Source organism: Chaetodon trifascialis, chromosome 20 (genome assembly GCF_039877785.1).
Source record: "Chaetodon trifascialis isolate fChaTrf1 chromosome 20, fChaTrf1.hap1, whole genome shotgun sequence".
Lineage (NCBI taxonomy): Eukaryota > Metazoa > Chordata > Actinopteri > Chaetodontiformes > Chaetodontidae > Chaetodon > Chaetodon trifascialis.
Window position 1 is genome coordinate 6,611,119 of NC_092075.1, and position 17,318 is coordinate 6,628,436.

Sequence of the window (17,318 nt, forward strand, 5' to 3'; positions counted from 1 at the left end):
AGGATTTTCATTTGCGAGCCCCAAAATTGTGATCCTGCTGTTTCTCAGCCTCCTCATGTTCACCGGTGCTTTTGAATATCACATGCTATTAAATATAATTATATTTTCTCAGCCATTCTCCTGTGAGATGCAGTGTAGCGGCAAATTGAGAGATTCTGTAATTCACTTACTGCAGTGCAATGGTAAGTGACTCCCCATGTACTCTCTGCGGGGGTGTTGTCTTAAAAGAGTGCACGCATGTGTGTATATGAGCGTGCTCTTGTGCATTTATAGAGAGGGGGCACTGAGGGTCAACCCTTTGCCCACTCCAGAGACAGGAAATGGCTCCAATATGGGCCTGAGTGTGGCCTCCTTCAAGGCTCTGGGGAGTGATTTCAGCTTTTTGTCAGGACCAGAACTGCAGGATCAGTGAGAAAAAATGTACTAAGTGAAAAATACAGATGTTTCGTCCAGACCATTTGAAACCACAGATCTCTGGTAGGCTTCACAGGGACACAAAGGTTTATTAATAGTGTCAGTGGGGCAGCAGATGATGAGCTGATATGTCAGGAAGGATTTACGTCAAATTACTATTTACATTTCAAAAACACGGTCTTTCAATGGATAGATTAATAACTTCAGCTTTTTATCATGCTTTTTATAAAGAGTTAATTGGAATCTACCAAGCTGTATTTTTTATTTTGGTCTGATCAGGCTACCATTGCAATATTAAATCTTTCTATACAGTTTTACATTTGCCCACAGACAGATGGGGATTTATTAGAGTGTTTCCAGGCCTAATGCTTACGCATCTTGTCATCTTGGACTGTGTGCAAATATGCTACCTAGATGGTCAGTGTCAGGCGACTGTCTGGGTTGTGATGATAGTAGAGATGGTTGTTTACACAGCGCATATTTCCACCCGTCTGGGGATTCATCTCTCCAAGGAATTTTTAAGGCCACACTTAAGGACTCCTAGAAGACTGTTTGTTACTTGTGATGTGTTGTGACTTTCTTGGCAGAGTTCATCAAAGATTAAGAAAGCAGAGATTATTTAATCAGTCCACGCCATGCCAGCGGTGAGCTCATATACTGAGAATGCGCCACATTCAGGGAGGAGAAATTAATGTCTTTGCTCACCAGGGGTCGAGTGTGTCAAAGTAGGTTTACGTAAGTGCAGTACGTCAGTAAAAATGTGAGGTATTTTACTTTAGTATTTCCATTTTACACTAGTTTAGACTCCACTACAATTCAGAGGGTAATATTGTTGTCTCTACTATATTTATTTCACAGCTATGGTCATGACTGACTTTACAAATAAAGATTTTACATGCAAGCTTACTAATGGATCTGAATACTTCCTCATAATTCAAGATGTCTTGCATGTTTTAGGACAGTTAGCACTCTGTACTCTGTACTAACCTCTGATTATATTTAAAAAAAAACTAATAATCCTAAATTTTGCTAACACGGCCACTTTTAATCCAGGTGATGGACCAAACACAAAGGCTGGGATTTGATGGGAGCTTTGATATGTGGTGTGTGGCGCCAGTTTTAGCTAACTTCTCTGAAAGCTAGCTAAAACAAACACAGCGTAGGTATCCACATGAGAAACTATAAGGCTAACACTGAGCAATAACATAATGAATTTTTAAAAAGCACAAACTACATGTTTGTGGGGTTTCTTTTATTCATCATGTTAACAATGAATAATAATTCCTTATGTTATTGTCCTTATATTAGTTTTGTAGTGAGGTTAGCTGAAGCATATTAGCCAAGTTAGCGGGAAGGCTAACAAAGCAAAGGCAGCTCTCAGCCCAAGAAAAAACTGAATAAGGTATCACAGGCACGTATGACCGGTACTTTATATACAGTATATCACATTCAGACACAAAAAGAAAAACAAAGCCTCATCTTACTTCGAACAGAAATCTCCTTAAAGTGGGATTAGCGGATTAGCTGCCTCTCAGTGCTAAGCCCTGATACCAGAGCAGTTTTGTTCAGGCTTACAGGTCTACACATACAAAGAGCAACCTATTCATCACTCAGCTAGGAAGTAAGAAGATCCCAGTATGGACTAAATTATATTGTTAAAATGGTGTGGTTGTTGTGATGATGGTGAGTTTGCCTTCCAGGTTTTTGTGGTCATTCTTTCTCACATGACTTCTAATAAAGGACAAGTTGCTGGAATTAATAGAGAAGAGTGAGGGAAATGTCTCTGCCTACTAAAAATGAGTTTAGCATCTTGGTCTTACGCACTTCCCATCATCAATTAAGCATCAATCCATCAATGTTCTGTGCATCCACAACAAACCACTGTCACTGTTATAATTGTTTTCCAGTGTTTTTTTCACACTAATAACACAAAATATTTCTCCAAATTCCACCTAAGATGATAGTATCATGATTGGGTATGAAAGTGGTATCTTTGAAAGGCTCAGTGGTTCACAATCGAGGATGGAGTGAGGTTCACCACTTTGTGAACACATGATTGTTTGAAGGATATTACTGCAATGGCTCAGAAACACTTCCTAACACTTGCCAGTAAAAACAGCCTGTTTGCAAATGATTGCATCCTGTTTTTTATTTGTTTTACTCAGAGCCTCCACTTTTTTGGAATCAGGTTGTGTTTATGGCTGATTGCTTAATCTTTAACCTCACTAATGATCTGAACTTCTCCACAGGGATTATCTGTTTTCTTTAGATTAAATCCTTGTGTTCTTTATTCTGCGTTTATGCTTGATGATGGCCTTTGTGGAACATGTTACCCAGAATTTAATCCAAAACAGCCTCACAAACTGAACTCCCTTCATGGGACGAGCGGAGGTGTGTCTCAGATTATTTGCTTTACTAATTACCATTCAGAAAGAAATCATGATCACTCATTACGTCTTAATTTCTCGCAGGTGGAGCTGCCTTAAAAATCATCCAGAAACTATTCTGTGGGTGGGAATTTTTTCTTCTGTATTGATCTGATGTTTGGGGAAATCATAGCAATAACTAGTGTAGTCAAACTCCCCAGTGCACATCACAGTCTTCTTGTCTGTGAATGTTTCACAGCTGGTGGGGATTGAGCGCCTGGTACCTGACACAACTGACCATACAAGGACTGCTACGTCTCCCAAGGCAAGTGTGGGATTCCTCCACACTGACAGACTGAATGCAGGCTCAACGCTCACAGCAGCAACACTCAAAAACATCTTCGAACGCAGAGTCATGTGCAACATAGAGACACAGTGTTGTGACACACGAATATCACTGATGAAATTACCGTTATTATGTCGACCCTACACGGTTATAATTCCCTGCTGAAAGAGACATCTAGGATTGGTGGTAAGAAAATCTTGTGCAATATTGCAGTTTGTAAAGTCATAGAGCAATTTATGGGCATGGACATATTGTGTACAGAGAGATTTTGAAGGAAAACCAGGCTACAGCTTCAGAGCGTGTATCCTTCAATGACAGGGAAGAAGATGAAAGCACAGGTTGCATATCTAACAAATTGATTTTCAGTTCTATAAGGGCCAGTGTGTAAGATTTAGGAGGGTCTATTGGCAAGAAATGGGACATTCGAAAGTGTGTTTTCATTAGTATATAATCATCTGAAAATCAGAATTGTTGTGTTTTTGTTACGTCAGAATGAGCATGGTGCACCACCATGATTATACAGTAGCCCAGAGGAGACAAACTCTGTCTCTGACTCTAGAGAACGTCTTTCACCATTTTCACGAGTTTCACAACCACTGTAAGTTCTCCTACACACTTGGAATGGGGGGCTGAGGCAAGGGGTATTCAGTTGATTAAGAGCTGAACCTCAAGCAAACCATACAAAAATGGTATGTTATAATAATGATATTAGTAATTCCACTAAATCCATTGTGTCCCAGTCCAAGGTGTTGTGCTCTTGTGACTGTTGTGCTGTGCCGACAATGCAGACCTGCGTAGTTTTTAGTCCAAGCCTGCCATTTCTCCTTTCTGCCCTTCCCTCATGATCAGTCCTGCTCTACACCACAAAGCAACTTGGACAAAATGAGGAACTGGAGTGGAGGACATGGAAGGGGAGTGAGGTCAAGTTGAGGACATTTGGGAGTTTATTTACTCCATCATCATTAACAAATGGACCTCTGCCAAAGACGAAATGATCCTGTAATAAGTGACATACAGCAAGTCAGGGGAAGAAAAATACCAGCACTCATCTATTTTCTACACGTAGACTGCCATCTTGTGGTGACGATATGTATTGCACGGTGTGTTTTAATGGCTTGCTCGAATAATAGAAACTGTTTAACTTTTACATTTCTCTGGATATAAAGCTGATACCTAAATCGTAATATATTTATGTACTATATTTGCATCCGTTTATATTTTTAATCTCAACTAGGAATTTCAAAATAACAAACGTCTTTGAAAGGGCAATGTGAAAAAAATTATTCAATTCCGTTTATTTCGTGTGAAACAAGGTGAATACAATAATTTGGTCGACAATCTGTTTAACTTTCAGATATATAACGCGTTTATTGCAATATTTCCGATGGCACGTGAAGGCAACAAGAGAGACGTGTTCACTGTCGCTTCAGTGTTCCGCGTCAGATCACGTTCTACGTCACTGCCACCGCCACCATGTTGGATCAGGAAGTGGGCAGAGTCGAAGCAGGAATCCCGAGCCGAGCTTAGCGTACCGTCTTTATTCGATCGGCCAATCGTTTCACCGTTTTCACCTTTAACTTTCAGGTTACATGCTGCGTGGCTTTCTGGCTGGTCGAGGTAATCGCTTTTCTTCGGATTTCACCGTTCTGCAGCACCAGCTATGGCCTCTCTCACGCAGAGAAACTCGGGCCTCGTCCAGCGGAGGACCGAGGCCATTCGCAGCGCCGCCGCCGACAGGGAGAAGGAGTCCGGTGGTGAGGAAGACGAGGCGCGCCGCGGGGAGGAGGACGACGACGACAAGGGGGACTCGAAGGAAACAAGGCTCACACTGATGGAGGAAGTGCTGCTCTTGGGCCTCAAGGATCGAGAGGTGTGGGCTGTTTCTAATCCGTCAACTGATCTTACTCGGTCAACGCTCGTTACTAACGTTGCTAACGTTAACATGATGTTTACGTTGCGCCACCAACCGTGTTGGCATACGTCAACAAACTTTGTTTATTCAAATTGTTCGTGTTTGCTAGACCACTACACAGTTTGGGGTTTACAGGTTTAATGTCTGACAAATGTTAAACTGGTTCACAAATATATGTCAAGCAGCTTATGATGAACGCATTTAAGTTAGCCATGACACGAATGCGCAGTGCCGATGTTTAACTACTAATTGTTTTATCGCGGTACTTTGATGTTGCCTTTAAAATGATTTCCTGGATACAAGTAATGATAATAAACGTGGATTGAAGCCCTACGTAAAGTTAGCTGTCGTGGCTTAACGTCAAGTTACCTGGGCAGTTTTCTTGACAACTTGCCAACAGCGACGTGACACCTTCTCAACCTGGAAGTGAGGTTACGTTACGGCAAGGTTGTTTTTTTTTAACCTCTTTCAGTCGCTGATCATAAAAGAGTTCGTAACAAGAAGACGGGTACATATTCATACCAATAAGTCAGCTAAGTGCACAACCTCGGCTGATTGACTTAATTTTTTATTTTTTTCCTCCTGCTCTAAGGGTTACACGTCTTTCTGGAACGACTGTATTTCTTCCGGTCTCCGCGGGTGCATGCTGGTCGAACTCGCCCTCAGAGGGAGGCTCCAGCTGGAGGCCTGCGGTGTGAGGAGAAAAGGCCTGCTCTCAAGGAAGGTGAGAAATATGCTGATGTGTTTCGGTGTTGCGAGGAAAGAGAAGCCCCATCCTGTGTTCAGTCAGCCCCATCGAAATGTGGTGCAAAACGCTCGAGCTCTGGTTTGTGGGAGCAGAGGGATGCATATCTCCTGCAGGGATCTGCTGCAGGGATCTGCAGTCGTTTTTTCGCCTGTGAATTCGTCCCTTCACGAAACCCGTTGCCACATGCTGCATCAGAGTGTGTGTCTGGAGTCCTGTTCACACAGGATGCAGTTCCAGGTCAAAGTGACAGGCACGTCCTCAGTCATCCTAGTTCAAATATGTTTCCTCTTTGTTTGCCAAGGTGATCTGCAAGTCAGATGCCCCGACAGGAGATGTGTTACTGGATGAGGCCTTGAAGCACATAAAAGAAACCCAGCCTCCGGAGACAGTCCAGAGCTGGATAGAGCTGCTGAGCGGTGAGATAAGCCCTTGACAGTTTGCAAACCAAACCCTGCACTTATCTACTCATTGTTTCATCTGTTGGACACCTGGGTGGCATATCTTCATTTTGATCACTTGTGTGGTTTTTGCTCTTCTATATTATCTATGATTAGATTCTTCCAAACAACTTGTGCTGCATCAGTTTGTCAAAGTCTGTGGGTATTGTCATTAACAACATTAAAACCAATGTGATGCTACATGTGACAGTTTTCAACTTCCTCAACGTGAGCTGAGCAGATCTTTGTCACCGTGAGCTACTTCAGCCATTTAAAGTGTCAAAACGACAAAGACTGTGTGCCAGTGTGTGTTGAATGTCCTGAAATGGGTCTCATGTTGTCCCTCAGGAGAGACCTGGAATCCAATGAAGCTGCACTACCAGCTCAGAAATGTCCGAGAACGTCTGGCGAAAAACCTGGTGGAGAAAGGTGTCCTCACCACAGAGAAACAGAACTTCCTGCTATTTGACATGACCACGCATCCGCTCACCAACAGCACCATTAAACAGGTAACGTGTGTGTGTGTCTTTACAAGATAACCAGTATGTTTCTGCTCAGTCTGCAAGCATAAGCAATCAGCTTTTATCAGCGAGGGTAAAAGTCAGGCTCAGCTTCATTGTCTGCAAGTTTGACCTGCACATGCACAGTAGCATCCCCTTAAAGTCCAACTAATGTTAAAATCTGCCCTGTGAACTGGGCAAATTTCTATTTTATGTTTTTTTGGAGTCACGATTGAACCCAATATCTTTGCATTATCCTGCCAGAAAGCCCTTAGTTCTCCATCGGCCTATATGTTTTCATATGCATTAAGCTGTAATGTCACTGCTGCACAGTACACACCTCATACCTCAGAGTATAAACAGCAACCCATTTTAGCTTTTCTGCTAATGTTTTTGTTTTTTTTTCCTCTCTGTATATAGGGTTAGGGTTCGGTTTCAAACATGGCCACATTGTCCTGCAGCTAGGCCTGTCAGATCATGAGATTTTAGTTGACAGTTAATTATCATACAAATAATTGTGATTCACTTTGACTCAAGCATGAACTGATACCAGACGCTGAATTGGTGACGCTAGTCTTGGGTGTCCACGTTGAATCTGTGCTGATTGAATGGATCTTCTGTGCTGCCGGGTTGAAGATGTGTGTGAAGCATCTTCATTTTGCAATTTGTAGCTTCTTTGCAGCAGCATCCGCATTTGAGGCATTGTAGTCCCTCACAAGCTGATTAGTTGTGCTGATATTGAGCTTCAGGTGATCGTCGTTGCACCGTGTGATGAAGCTCTCCAGCTCTCAAAGTGAACACATCATGTTTCTCGCTGTAAATTATTTACTGAAATCATGTGTGTCAGTATAAAGACACCCCCCGCTTTGCCAAAGCATACAGCTGCAGGTGTTGATATAGTGAAATTCCCTCAAAGTCTTCACTACATAAATGACATGAGTCAGGACTAACATGGATGTAAACTTTTAACTTGACTGGTTGGTGGAAACATACAACCAAGAGGCAGTAATTCTAGCTTCCCCATTTTGAAACCTTGTGCTGAGTTTGACGGTTTATTAACATCAACCATCTGACGGAAACGCACCTAATTCACTTCCTGTTCTATTCTAACATTAGCCAGTTTTTCTTCCACATGTGGCACAAATTATAACTGAATTTCTAGAAAATCGCGAAAGAAAATGCAAAGTAATGTGTGTTTCCATCTACTATTGTTGGTGGTGCTAATTCTCCACTCAGGAGGCATTAAAACACAGAAGAAAGAGGCACAGATAACGTTGTTAAAACCGCAAGAAACAAATCTCAAACTGTGGAATATGATTTGGAAATAATGATAGAAATATGACATTTATGTTTAATGTTCATCAGACTCGGCTCAAATAACTGCAGTCGGATGATTATGTAATAATTGTGACAGGCGTACCGACAGTGAACCATGAAGGAAACATGCGCTGTGGAAGCATCACTTTACAGGCCTGACACTGTTAGTCTGGCAAGATGCCGGTGTGGTTTGTGCTCTTCAGCACCACTGCTAACAAAAACACAGCCTGTCTGTGACTGGTAATCTGCAGCGCATGTGCTTTGTTTGCTTCTCTCTTTGAGTCTCCTTTGTAGGGAAGATTAGCAAAAGCTTGCTGCTGCCTTCATGCTGACCTTTATTCACTAAAATACAACTTGGATCCTTTTGTATTTGTTGCTTCGTCACTTACTGAAAGGTGTTGGGCCACATAATGATGCGTTTACGATGCACATAATGGCTATAAAACACACATGTTAATGTTCTTCTCTGCAGCGCCTCGTCAAGAAGGTCCAGGACTCGGTTTTGGAGAAGTGGGTCAACGATCCTCACCGCATGGACAAGCGGATTCTGGCCCTGATCCTTCTGGCCCACTCATCCGACGTCCTCGAGAACGCCTTCGCCCCACTCCAAGACGACCAGTACGAGCTGGCCATGAAGAGAGTCCACATTCTGCTGGACCTGGAGGCAGAGAAAGAGAGCGCAAAGCCCAACGCCAATGAACTCATGTGGGCTGTTGTGGCTGCATTTAGTAAATGAAAACACCGGATTGGTCGGACTGGAGGATCTGGCTATGGTCTGTGTTATTTAATTGGTTGAAGGACTTCACTTAATGAGGCGGACTTCACTTTAATGAGACAATCTGTTTTGGTTGGGGAGCCTGTTTGTACATCTACTCCGGATGACGTTTTGGTGGTAGTCCATATTAACCCAGTGCAATCTGATTGGTGGTGGGCCTCACCAAGTAACATTTGGTTGGTTGGAACGGTCTCTAAATGAAAAATGACTGGCTGCTTTCACACAGTGAGGTAAACGATCGGCCGCTGCTAGCCTGGATATGCTCGTTAACATCGACACTATGAACAGGCGGCCTCCGTTAGGGTTAGATGACATCAAAGAACAAAGCAGGCGGCGGCGGCAGCAGTCTTGGTGAATATGAAGATTTTGACTGGGGCCAAGTTTCCCTCTACGCTAAGGAAACATCACCTCTCCATTACTACAAGATCCCGCCAGAATCAAGTCCTGGTCTCGCCTCCATACTCTCCCACAAGCTTATGCAAGGATACAGGATAGCAAATCACACAGCTATCTCCGCTCTTTGCACTCATGCAGGTTTCCTGCCTCCACCTCTTCATTCCCACTTGTGTTGGGAGCACACAGTTCGTGTTACTGTTAGAGCAGACTACCTGAATGTCTCGCCGACTCACCCTGTCTCCTCATTCTCCTTTCTCCCTTCTTCCTCACTGCACTGTGAGGAGGAAAGAGAGAACGCAAACGCTTGACTTCAGTTGCAGCATCATTAAGAGTGAGCCTGGTAGTTTGGCCCTCATAGTCTGACCTAAATGAAGAATTAAACCTCAAGTCTTTTCTTATTAGTTGGCTCTTTTTGAAATGGGTTCTTCTGTGTTTATAGAATGAGACTAGTCTTCCATTTCTGTTTATGTTGCTAATCGATGCTTGGAGTAGCCTGCCATTTATCAACTCTTTTGCACAGTCAGTAGCGCTGTAGGTAAGATCCTATTTCTAGAGGTTTTTCTTGGGTTGAGTAACACATTTGTGAAGAACCTTAGCAACCGTGGTTAAAAAAACAAAAGATCTCGCTTATTTTGTATGCAGCTGTTATGAATACTTAAAAATCATTCCTCTGGACATAATAAAAAAATTAAGTGTGAGTCGAGACGTAAAGATGCAGGAAAAAAAAAAACAAATAGCCGTCGAATCGATCCTGGTTTGAATCGCTGTGAACAGCCTAAACCAGATTTACAGGATATGTCATTAGCAGATGCTTTTGCAAACAGGCGAGAAAATGTTTGACTCAAATAACATTTTCCCATTTAGCACTAGTCATGTTTAGCACTAGTTTTGGTTTTATTTAGCTGTTGAAACATGTCGCAGCATCGCATCTGACTCATCACCAGTGCAACAATAATCAGTTACATAAACATGTTTCCTTGGAAGTTTTAACTGTTAGCAGTTGTTATGTGGATTCGTAACTACAAGCAAAGGTCAGTGAGATGGTGTATTTTCCAATTTGGGCGATCTGACCCTTTAAGTTTCCATCTTGCAGTATAATGTGTCTCTCAGTTTGTGTGTCACGTCATAATTAGATGTTCTTTCTGTCTGATTGGCCCTTACGGCCTCATTGTATTGCTTCATACACGCAGATGAAGGGAGGGTGACTTGGGCCCCAGATGAACCCTTGATAAAGACTGAAACTGTTCAACAACATGCAGTCCATTGAACAAAAACTATCTCTAAACATGCTTTACAGCAGGTGTGAGAAAAACTATTGTTTCAATATAAAGTCATGATTGTAAACATCGTTCTGGTCTGATGAGTGTGACCTGTGTATGAAGTTGCATCACCTATTGTTTCATGGTATACTTTATAGTTCTGTCTTTATTTTTTTTTCTTACCTACAAAAATACCAATTTGTATGAAGTGTTGGGATCCGTTTACAGCAAAGAGACCATGCATGCTATTGGTGGAGGGCCGGGGTGCTTGTGGATGTAGCTACAGAGAAAAGGCTTGTATGTAATTATTAGTCATTTTATGTGTACGATCCAATGGAATTCAATGAAAGGGATCTTCTCTCCTATCCTGTATAATTCTGTATGCTTTTGTATTACCACACAAAATAAAGTAAGGATCCTTTAAGTGCCTGAATTTAGCACTGTTTTGCTGTTGTTTTTTAATTCCTTAAATTACATATACGCAGGATCTATTTCATCTGTGTTTGGTTTTGTTTTCTCCTTTTCAACCTTTCATTCTCATTTAGCCCACAAATAAGTCTTCTGTGGTTTTAAATGATTATCTAGTGTCGAAATGATTCGTGAATCGGTTAATTGACAGAAAATTAAAAGCTACTTTCGTATTTAATGAAGTCATATATCAGGCATAAATGCTGTAAACTGAAAATGTTCGGGCTTTGGACTGTTAGTCAGACAAAAGCAAACGATCTGAGGACGTTATCTTTGTTGTCATGATGAGTGATTTTTCATGAAGTAACAAATTAAAGGTATAATTGGACAATTTTGGGATATACTCTCTTGCATTCTTGGCCAGATTTAGATGAGACTGATACCGCTCTCACGTCTGTAAGCTAATCATGAAGCTACATCCAGAAGCCGCTTAGCTTAGCTTAGCTTAGCACAAAAACTGGAAATGGGGAAGCCAGCTAGCCCAGTTTTATCAAAGGAAAAGGAAGTGCGACTGAAGCTCACTAATGAACATGTTATCACCCATTTGTTTAAGCTCTACAGAAGTGTTTCCCTGTTTCCAGTCTCTATGCTAAGCTAAGCTAAGCTAACCACCTGCTCACTCCAGCTACATATTTAAAAAAGAAAAGGACTGGTAAAACAGCTGTATCAGTCTTCCCACAGAGCTCCCAGGATGAATGTGAACAAGCATATTTCCCAAAATGTCAAACTATTCCTTCATCTGGCATGAACCTGTTCATTCATCAGCTGTAGTGCACGTGACCAGACAGACTTCTTAAATATATACAGTATATGTCTTTTATTCCCAACCAATGAAACACCTCACATTAGAAAGACATTTTTGAAGAATCTTGAGTGAATCAGTCTCAAGTCTTCCACAGTTTCAGTTCTCAAGTTTGCATAAACATGACAGGCCGACAGCATAACGTAGACATGTCCACATACAGTAGTATGAACAGAGTTCATGTGACAATCAGCATCGTTCAGCAGGTAACGTCCATTCAGATGTTCCACTCTGGTTCCGGGTTCCCCGTGGATCTGACTCTGTGGATCAAACAGCTCTCCGCTCGTGTGGCTTTCTCTGCAGAGCTCCAGTTTTGAATATGACAGCAGTCCACTGACAGTCCACATCCAACATCTCCATCAGGGCGTTTCCACAAGCTCACATCCTGCTTGAGAGTCTCCATTTTTGTGACAAGTGACGAGTCCATATCCAAGACTCTTCTGCTGTGACTCTGAATGAAGTTTCAGTTTCGCAAATAATCCACTTCCTCTCGACGCACTTCGACGTCACAGCTCACTTGATTTTGGTAACAGTCTTATAGTTCTGGATCAGTATTTGTAGCAGCTTGTATCTCCAGTAAAGTCTGTCTCCAATCTGTCGCAGCTCGTGGGCGCAGTGATCAACGGTGGCAGTGAGATCTGAGGGAGAAATAGACGGTTCAGATGAGACAGGCTGAGTATCCGTGATTTAATACACCTTTAACTTCCTGAAACTTCACTAAAACCGGGTTAAGTTCATTCAAATGTTCTTAGACACTCACCTTGATCGGCCATGTTCACAGCGATAGTGCTCTGGAAACGAGATGAATGCTTTAAATGTTCAGTTTTTCTTCTCCCTCTGTGCTTATAAAGCTCTGTAGTCGTCGCCTGACAAGAGGGAACAGGTTTGAACTATTGATAGCAGCACAGGCTTAAATACTGCCGGGTGACGCAACTATATGGCAGAGGAATCCCCGTCAGTCGCAGCCAAGTTCCTCCCACTGCGAGATAGACTTCTCTGTTTACAGTCCTGTTGTGGGCTCCTTCAATCAGTACAATAACAGAAATTTTACACTTTGGAGAGAGGAACACCCACCTGTTGGCGTTTGCACTTTAATAAAACATGCGTATGTGGCCAGATCAAGTGATCCTATAAATCACTTGATCTTGATCCTAATAAAAAAATTTTATTTTATTTTGTTGTGTGGTTTTATGTGATGTCCTGAGAGGTCTGGAGTTTTTCTCTTGGGGTTCTGAGATGAGACAGCCAGGCCTGTTTTTTCAACTTAAATTGACTGTATTGAATTTACAGGACAACTTATTCTCAGCCAATGCAGCAAAACAAAACAGGAGTCTTAGATCAAACTGAGGATAACCATCTCCTTTTTCACAAAGGCAAAGGCAAATTTATTTGTATAGCACAATTCATACACTAGGCAATTCAAAGTGCTTTAGAGAAGCATAAAAATACATTAGAATCATACATTTCAAAGAAAGAAAGAAAGAAAGAAAGAAAGAAAGAAAGAAAGAAAGAAAGAAAGAAAGAAAGAAAGAAAGAAAGAAAGAGATTAAAAGAGAATAGAAAAATGAAAATAAAATACAATTAAAGAAAATTAAAAACAGAAGCCAGTAAAAGACAATAATTTTGCATTACATTTACTTTAAGTAAAAGCTGTAGCAAATAATAATGTTTTAACCCTGATTGAAATGAGCTGAGACTTGGTGCAGACCTCAGGTGTGCAGGGAGGATGTTCCACAGGTGAGGAGCATAATAACTGAAAGCTGCTTCACTTTGTTTGCTTCTTTTTCTGGGAACACACAGTAGACCTGTCCCTGATGACCTGAGGGGTCTGGATGCTTCATATGGAGTTAATAAATCTAGAATGTATTTTGGTCCTAGACCATTTAATGCTTTGTAGACCAACAGTAAGATTTTAAAGTCTATTCTTTGACTCACAGGAAGCCAGTGTAGTGATCTGAGGACTGGTGTGATATGGTCCATTTTTCTGCTGTTTGTCAGGACTCGTGCAGCAGCATTTTGGATCAGCTGTAGTTGTTTAATTGATTTTTGTTTAGGCCAGTAAAGACTCCATTGCAATAGTCCAACCTACTGAAGATGAATGCATGAACCAGTTTTTCCATGTCTTCTTTGGACAGACATCCTGTAATTCTGGTTATATGTTTCAGGTGGTAATAGGCTGATTTGGTAATCAGCTTTAAATGGTTGTTAAAATTCAGGTCAGAATCAATAATTACACCAAGATTTCTGGCTTCATCTGTTGTTGTCAGTGACATGGAGTTAAGTTGAGCACTGATCTTTGACCTTTCATTTTTGGGGCCAAAAACAATTATCTTGTCTTATCTGCATTAAGCTGAAGAAAATCCTGGCACATCCACTCAATCCACTCAAAGCAAAAAGGACTGCTCTTCCTTTGTTTCTGTGCAGTCTCCTTCACACACACTCCCATCTCTCCACACTTCACCCTCACTAGGGCAATCAGCTCATGCGTTCAGCTGGGCAGTAACCCTCGCCCTGACTGCCCTCCTGTCTGTGGGCTTTGTAGTTCTTTAGTGGCTGCCATGATGGGTTGTAGTTCTTGTTGCAGCCATTTGGAGGGGATGTATCTCCCCTCTACGACACAACCTCTCATGACATCACAATGCATTGTTGTCATTTTTATTTTCAACCTTATTATCATTATCAAATGGGTTTTATTCTCCATATTATTTTACATTCATTTTTTTTCATCTGTTTTTATGTCCATTCTGTCTTTTCTATGTAAAGCACTCAGTTGGTGCATGTGATTTCTTTGTTGCAAAGCGCTTTGAGCTGCAATTCCTGTATGAAAGGTGATATACAAATAAAGTTATTATTATTATTATTATTACTAATTTGATGATATTAGAAGGTTAATTAAAGTTATAAATACATAAAAAGCTTATGAGGATTTGTACATGCTTACAAGTAACTTTGCATTGAAGGCAAAAACAGCGGCTAATCCAGCTGCAGGGCGCCATATGAAGCAAGGTTTAATGATGACAGACCATGCTGTTCAGTAGATACAGGCAGAATTTGAAGAAGTCACACTTATATAACACAACCATAAAAAGTTATCGCTTTTTCAGTGTAAGGTTTGAAATGTACAACAACAACAACAGTTCACCGGAGCATCAGTAGCTGATTTTGTGTCCTAATGGGGCTGATAGTGATAAGATATTCACACACAGTGGCTGTTTTTCAGCACGGTCACAACAGCGGTGACATAACGTAAAGAGAAGCACAGCATGTTCAACATGTCGTGTGATCGGTGGAGAGTGTTTATTTTCCATCCAATTGTGTAATATTAACACATCGGTCTGCCGTCTTTGCTCTTCAGGACAACTCTCCTTAAGTCAGACACACCAGGGCAGTGACTTCGAAACACCTTGAACTGACGAAAAGTTTCTAATGCAGAGCTCAAAGACGTACTGTGCATTCAGCTTCATTCAAACTCTGAATATTCTCCCTCAAAATGAATATTGCATGAGGTCTCAATGCTCTGCTTGGTGCAGGCATCATGAACATGTTGAGGCCTGTCCGTTATTTCTTCCTTTCCGCACAGAAGGGGAAATACCAGGGAAATTACAGCAGGCTGCAGTCAGGTGATGTGAGCATCATCTGTGGCTGAGTGAAGTATGACTAAACCACACGACGACGAGCAGGTTGACAGGAACTGAGTATAGTTAGGGAGTAGTAGGCTGTGATGGGAAGTTTTGAATGGAGAGACAATGAAAATGAAACAAAGAGGCAGAATTGATCCATTAAATCCTGGAGGAAACATAGTGACTTTCAGATCCTTTAAGGTAAAGCACCAGTGTATTAATGTGAAAAAGCTCCTTTACAAATGAAAGTACAGGAGAAGAATCAGCAAAATGCGCTCACAGAATCAAAAGTGAAAGTATTTGAATGAAACCAACCTGAGAAGTGACATCTGAAACCAGACCAGACAAGGCAGCAGGGTTGGGAACCTTAACAAAGCTTGTGTTCAACAATCTTAGAATATGATTTTTATGTAAACATATGTTTTGAGAAGTGTCAGATTACCTAGTGGAGCAAAAATCAGAATATTTCCAATGCAGCAATGTAGTGGGGTAAGTACAAAGCTTCATAGTGCTTGAATGCACTTGTTTACTTTCCACTGCTGCTCCTTTCATGAGTGCTCCAGTTAGTCATTGCAGACAGATCACATGGTTGCAGAAGGTGTGGGCCTCGCCTTGATTACTGTTATAAAAATTCTTGTCCTGGTTTGTGTTTTGCTGCCACATCCTTGAGAGTTTGAGAGAGAGAAAGTGTTGTCTGTACGCATGTACTATGAGCATGCTTATCAGACTTTGTGTTGCCTCACTCTCCCTGGAAACATGTGATTTTATCACTCTCTGAGGTGGCGCAGGTGACGTGAAGGTGTGTGTGTTTGTCTCTGGGAGACAGAATAAACAAATTATGAAATATTAACTATCCAGGTCTCAATCCGACTGACCGAGCATCTGTGGGATGTGCTGGAACAAGTCCGATTCAAGGAGGCTCAACAACTTTTATAAGATTTGAAGGATCTGCTGCTATCGTGCCAGATACCACAGGACACCATCAGAGGTCTTGTGTCCATGCCTCAGCGGGTCAGAGCTCAGGAGGACCTGCATAATCTGGTTGATCAGCTCCTTTACTGCAAGTGTAAAGAGTGCGCACACAGGCCATAAATGAGCTGCTACAGACAAAAAACACTATGTTATACCGAGAATTACATCTTTAACATTCGAATAAACCATATAAAATGCCACTCACTGTAAGTACCTTTTTAATCTCTAAAGATTTAAGACACCCCAGAAAAAGATCGGAACTCACTATGGGGTCATTACTGAGTGTTTTTTAATACCATTAGTATTTTATTTTATTTGTGCAAACAAATTAAGTCTAAAATGAACAGTTTGAATGGAGGCCTTGTAACAGTACTTTCATTTCAGTAAATGATCTGAATATTTCAGTCATACTTGACTGGCGACCTGTAGGCCTGCACAGTGCACATACAGTACCTCCATCAGTCACTAGATGGCAGCACAGTAAAACTCTATGTGAGTCTGTCTGTGTCTGTCTGTCTGTCTGTAGGACAAAATGATGTAGCGAGCAATAGGTAAGTAGATGTCAAAATATCTATGCTAACAGTCAGTTAGCATAGTTTGTATGTGTAATTGCTGCTCATGTGATTATACTGGGACTATGCTGGGCGGATGGGAACCGTATATAATAGTTTCGTTCTTAAATTCTATTCTTATTTCAGATTTATATACCTCTTATACCTCCGTTTTTAATCTTGCTCACTTCTGTCCTTGGGCTCCTGCAGCAACCAAGTCACGTGTATTTCGTATTATTTAGGCATTTTGTTATACGTACAATGGGGGAAAAAAAGTAAAAAAAAAAAAAAGAAAAAAAAAAGTGTCTCTTCGTTCACACCACAGAAAACAGAAATAACAAATATTCAGTTTAAATATTTTTCTTAAAAATTAACTCTCAAATGAAACTTCTTTCAAGTTATCGTTAATTCAGGTCATGAAGACCGTCAGGATGG

At 41.3% G+C, this 17,318-nt stretch overlaps 2 protein-coding genes across 2 annotated transcripts; one reads left to right on the plus strand and one right to left on the minus strand.

Annotated features, from left to right (window-relative positions):
• The first annotated feature begins 4,564 nt into the window (after positions 1 to 4,564).
• On the plus strand, positions 4,565 to 11,267 carry LOC139348794 (Golgi phosphoprotein 3-like). The gene is made up of 5 exons (XM_070989138.1): positions 4,565 to 4,996; positions 5,631 to 5,762; positions 6,088 to 6,202; positions 6,572 to 6,732; positions 8,513 to 11,267. Exons 1-5 carry the CDS (start codon positions 4,787 to 4,789, stop codon positions 8,774 to 8,776), a joined length of 882 nt encoding a protein of 293 aa, XP_070845239.1. The 5' UTR covers positions 4,565 to 4,786; the 3' UTR covers positions 8,777 to 11,267.
• A 763-nt stretch (positions 11,268 to 12,030) lies between these two features.
• Positions 12,031 to 12,563, minus strand: pmaip1 (phorbol-12-myristate-13-acetate-induced protein 1). Its single transcript, XM_070989469.1, has 2 exons — positions 12,501 to 12,563; positions 12,031 to 12,378 (listed from the first exon to the last, which is right to left on the minus strand). The coding sequence occupies exons 1-2, from the start codon at positions 12,511 to 12,513 to the stop codon at positions 12,254 to 12,256; spliced, it is 138 nt and encodes a 45-aa protein (XP_070845570.1). The 5' UTR covers positions 12,514 to 12,563; the 3' UTR covers positions 12,031 to 12,253.
• Between the last annotated feature and the right edge of the window lie 4,755 nt (positions 12,564 to 17,318).